Source organism: Gopherus flavomarginatus, chromosome 11 (genome assembly GCF_025201925.1).
Source record: "Gopherus flavomarginatus isolate rGopFla2 chromosome 11, rGopFla2.mat.asm, whole genome shotgun sequence".
Classification (NCBI taxonomy): domain Eukaryota; kingdom Metazoa; phylum Chordata; order Testudines; family Testudinidae; genus Gopherus; species Gopherus flavomarginatus.
Window position 1 is genome coordinate 12,348,341 of NC_066627.1, and position 4,878 is coordinate 12,353,218.

At 40.9% G+C, this 4,878-nt stretch overlaps 1 protein-coding gene across 1 annotated transcript; it reads right to left on the bottom strand.

Moving 5' to 3' along the window:
- Nucleotides 1-806: 806 nt before the first annotated feature.
- Nucleotides 807-1,790, bottom strand: LOC127030774 (olfactory receptor 14A16-like). The gene has a single exon (XM_050917516.1). The coding sequence runs from the start codon at nucleotides 1,761-1,763 to the stop codon at nucleotides 807-809; it is 957 nt and encodes a 318-aa protein (XP_050773473.1). The 5' UTR covers nucleotides 1,764-1,790.
- Nucleotides 1,791-4,878: the final 3,088 nt, after the last annotated feature.

Below are 4,878 nucleotides of genomic sequence, written 5' to 3' on the forward strand. Positions count from 1 at the left end.
AACATTGCAATAATTTTCTCTTCCAAAATGCCTTTTCATCAGAGCAAGGAGAATACAGTATTTATTTATTTATTTATTTAAAAGATAATATACATAATTTTATAAGGAGTAGGTGCCCTATCACATCATAAATAAGACAATAAAATCCCATCAGCATTAACAATCATTTAAACAGGAACTCAGGTATCCATAAACCTACAGAAACTTTTTTAATTTTTCATCATTGGGGAAAGGAAAATTTAAGTCAGCCAGAAAATCCTTTAAAAGACATTATGACATTGACACATTGAATAGGTGACAAAATAAATAGATATCCAGATTTAATCAAACATATTCCACCCTGCAAATTCCTATTTCTCAGAAGTCACCTGGAACAAAGAAGCAAGCCAGGCAATGAATAAATAAAATGAAACAACATGAAAAAGAAACAACCAAGCAAACAAATAAGCCAAATCTCTCATACCCTGATCACAATTTTTATCCCCCCAAAAAGGAGAAGCACAAGAGAATTCATGAAGTCCACTAGTGACTTAGCTATGGCTATTGATTTTCTGTGCAATACGCTCAGATAGCAAGGTGATGTTAGCAGTATAAGACAGATAGAAGGGTGTGTGTGTACATTTATGGATAGATATTTAGATTTTGATCTTTTTTACAGTGATGTAATTCTAAATTAACTCATTTTACTTCAGTGGAGTTAGTCCGGATTTTATGATTTCATAAGCGGATTGCACCCTATTTTTTCAAGGGGACAATTTTGTCATCAGTTGATTATATCCATAAAGAAGCTCAGAATGAACTCTCAATCAAGTACTAATGATGGACATTTCAGTTCTTGCAATTAACCTCCACACAATCAGTTTCTTTAATGCAGCTTTGATCTCCTTGTTCCTCATGCTGTAGATGATTGGATTCATTATTGGAGGCACCAGGGAATATAGAATACCCATCATGAGATCCATATTTGATGCTGAGCTGGAGATGGGTTTCATGTACTCAAAGTAGCCAGCGCAAAATAACAAAGAGACCACAGTGAGGTGAGAGAGGCAGGTGGAGAAGGCTTTACCTCGGCCCTGCTCCGAAGGGATTCTCAGCACTGCTTTGAAGATCTGAACATAAGACACAATTATAAAAACAAAGCAGTTTGAACATAAAAACATACTAAAGGCAAGAAGCCCAATTTCACTGAGGTACGAGTCAGAGCAGGTAAGCTTGAGTAGCTGGGGGATTTCACAGAAGAACTGGCTGATGACACTGGACTGGCAGAAGGGCAACCTGAAGGTGTTCCCAGTGTGCAGGGCAGAGTAAATAATACCAGTAATCCAGGCACTGGCTGCCATTTGGACACAAGCTTTCCTGTTCATTATGTTCTCGTAGTGCAGTGGTTGGCAGATGGCAACATATCGGTCATATGCCATAATGGTGAGTAAGGCAAGATCAGTTGTAACGAAGAGGAGAAAGAGAAATACTTGGGTGACACATCCAGGATAAGAAATCACCCTGGTGTTTATGAGAGAATTGGCCATGGATTTGGGGATGGTAACAGAGATGGAGCCGAAGTCTAGGATGGACAGATTCACCAGGAAAAAATACATGGGTGTGTGAAGATGGTGGTCGAGGACTACGGCTGTGATGATGAGAAGATTCCCCATCAGGCCTACCAGGTAAAACACCAGGAACAGCACAAAATGTAAAATCTGCAGCTCCCGAACGTCAGAGAATCCCAGGAGAAGGAACTCGGTCAGGGTGGTTTGGTTGGACATTTTCTTTTTCAGTTCATTGTATGATGGCTGTGGAGGGAAGGACATAGACAGTGGTGGAGTTCAGACTGAGAGAGGGAGTAGCCCTGATTTCCAGCTTCAATATCTCATGATGTGAGTGTCAACAATGCCCAGCACTAGTCACTGCTATTTAACTAGGACTGGTGAGTTGTCACACACGTGCAAATTGACATGGCTCCCTTAAAGTCATTGGAGCTGCATCATAGAATCATAGAATATCATAGTATAACAGGGTTAGAAGGGACCTTAGGAGGTCATCTGGTCCAACCCCCTGCTCAGAACAGGACCAGTTCCCAACTAAAACATCCCAGCCAGGGCTTTGTCAAGCCTGACCTTAAAAACTTCCAAGGAAGAAGATTCCACCACCTCCCTAGGTAACCCATTCTAATGTTTCACCACTCTCTGAGTGAAAAAGTTTTTCCTAATATCCAACCTAAACCTCCCTCACTGCAGTTTGCACCATCTAAAGATCTGCCCCAGGATGTGGCTTGATAAAACGCTGTGTGAAGAATGGATCAAAGTACAACCTAATGCAACATTCTAGGCAAGCTGGATCCTCTCTTGCTACAAACAGCCCGCCAACACAGTCTGATATCCACTCTCTGGGAAAATATGACATAGACTTGCTCAGCATCATGTATGAGAGCTTGTCTTTAGTGATTCCACTGCAGCACCACATAGATGACCTGCTGCCTGCGTACATATTGATTTGTGACACAAGATCCCACTTCAGTCTCAGTGTAATAATGGAGTAGTAACATTGCTCAGCTACCTCTTTGCTGCAACGTTTACCTCTGTCATTTTATGGCTCTGCAGGTCACTGGCCATCAGAAGACTTGGCATCTCTTTTTGTTTCTGCCACTGACTTGCTCTGTGATCTTGAGCCAGTAACTTCCCCCCTGTGCCTCTGTTTCCCCTCTGACCCTTTCTTTGCTTGGTCTGCTTGGACTGTGAGCTCTGTGTGGAATGGGCTGTGTCTTGTTACATGTATGTTCCCATTTGCAGCATATGTGTTTAGCCAGCAGCATTGTGGGACAGAGAATACAGCTCCAGAGCAAGAGATCTAGATTCCAATCGCATTCATCTCCTCTATGTCCTTGGCCGGGATAAGAGAGACAGGCTTTGGTGGGAGGGCTTCAATTCTCTGTTCTCCATCTAAGGCACTAATATGCTTAATAAATATGCTGTGGGCTACCAGCTTTGCTGCTTTCTCAGTATTGCCATTCAATAAGTGTATCTTTGAAACTGAAATATACATAGTTGCAATAGAGTGTCTTAGTTCAAATTTTACTATATTACAGGATAACGTTAATATTCCCAATCTGCTTAAAATCAAAGTTTCCAATCTGGAATATTCAGATATTTTCCTTTTAAATTATTTCAAAGGAAAACTGGGGGTGTGAAGATGGTGGTCGAGGGCTATGGTTCTGATGATCAGAAGATTGCCCATCAGGGCTGCCAGGTAAATCACTAGAAACGGCAAGAAGTATAAAATTTGCAGCTCCCAAATGTCAGAGCATCTCAGGAGAAGGAATTCAGTCATGGTGGTTTGTTTGGACATTTTCTTCCTCAGTTCCGTGTGTGATGAATGTGGAGGGAAGAACAAAGACAACGGTCAGGGTTACATCTACACCCTGAGTATGGCCCTGATTTCCCTCAGGAATATCTGACTGTAGGAGTGTGAAAGGTGCACAGCATTTGTCACTGCCATTGACTAGGAATGGCAAAATAACACACGAGTGTAAATTGGCATGGCTCCCTTAATGTCAATGGAGTTGCATCAATTTACATCATTTGAAGGTCTGGCTCAGGATGTGGCCTGATAAAATGCTGTGTGATGGATGGAGCAAAGCACGTCCCACCCCAATGATCTAGCCAAGCTAGTTCCCCTGTTGGGGAAATATGCAAACTTGGATGTGGAGGTAATGTATTAAAAAGCAAATGCTGCCTGATTTCCAGTTTCTGAAGAAATATGACATGGACTCAGAAAGCATCTCCAATGACATCTCAGTGGTAAGTGTTCCACTGCAACAAACAGAGACGGCCTGCTGTCTGTTTCCAAAACTGATCTGTGGCACCAAATCCCAGCTGCATTTCCACTGCTGTTTGATGAGTGCCTAATAGCATCACTCAGCCACTTCTATGTTTTTTAATTTCCCTCTATGACTGTATATGTGGCCTTTGCCTTTCAGTGGCCATCAGGAGACTTGGTTTCTATTTTTGGTTCTGCCACTGACTTGCGGTGTGACTGTGGGCCTTCCTGTACCTCTATTTCTTCTTCCCATCTTTCTCTGTCCTACCTACTTCAGTTGTAAGCTCTCCAGGACACAGGCTGTGTCTTACTATGTTTCTATGCTGTCCACCTGTTAAGAGTATTTTTGGTTAGCAGTCATCAGTGTGGGACAGAGGATCCGGTGCTAGAACAGGAGATCTGCGGGCTAGCCACATTGCCCTCTTCTAAGTCATTGAGCAGACAGGCTTTGGTTGGGGGCTTCAGCTCTCTGTGCCTCAGTTTAAAGATGCTTTTATGTATAAAACATATTCTGAGGATAATAACACTGCCGCTTCCTCAGTTTTACCGTTCTTCAAGAATCTTTTTGAAAGAGCAATAAACATGATTGGAACAGAGGGTGTTATTGGACAATATCAATGCTGGCCCACTGGCTTAAACATCAATTTTCAATATGGGGAATTCAGATATTTTCTGTTTAAATTATTTCAAAGGAAAAATAAGCTTTAAATTAAAAAAAAATTGTGATAGGTCTGTGCTATCCTTAAAATCAATGTATCTATTGGATTTTTTTTCTTTTTTTTAAAAAGTCTGTGAAAAATTTTCAGTTTTCAGCATTTTTTACCAGCAGCTATTTGGTTCTTGAGTCACTAAACCAAAAAATGGCTTGGTTTCTACAATTTAAATGACAATAGAAATTTTTATGCTGGAAAAAAATGAGCATCTCTAGATATTTGATTAAATGATAGTAAAAGTTTCAAAGAGTTCCAATTGTAACTCATAGTTCTAGAATTACATTGCTCCAGTATATTAGCACCAAACATATTTAACTGAAATAGCAGACTTACAGTATTGGTCTTTGTGGAC

What these genes read in the sequence shown, in the direction of transcription:
- LOC127030774 (XM_050917516.1), bottom strand. Translation starts at nt 1,763, where the DNA reads ATGTCCAACCAAACCACCCTGACCGAGTTCCTTCTCCTGGGATTCTCT.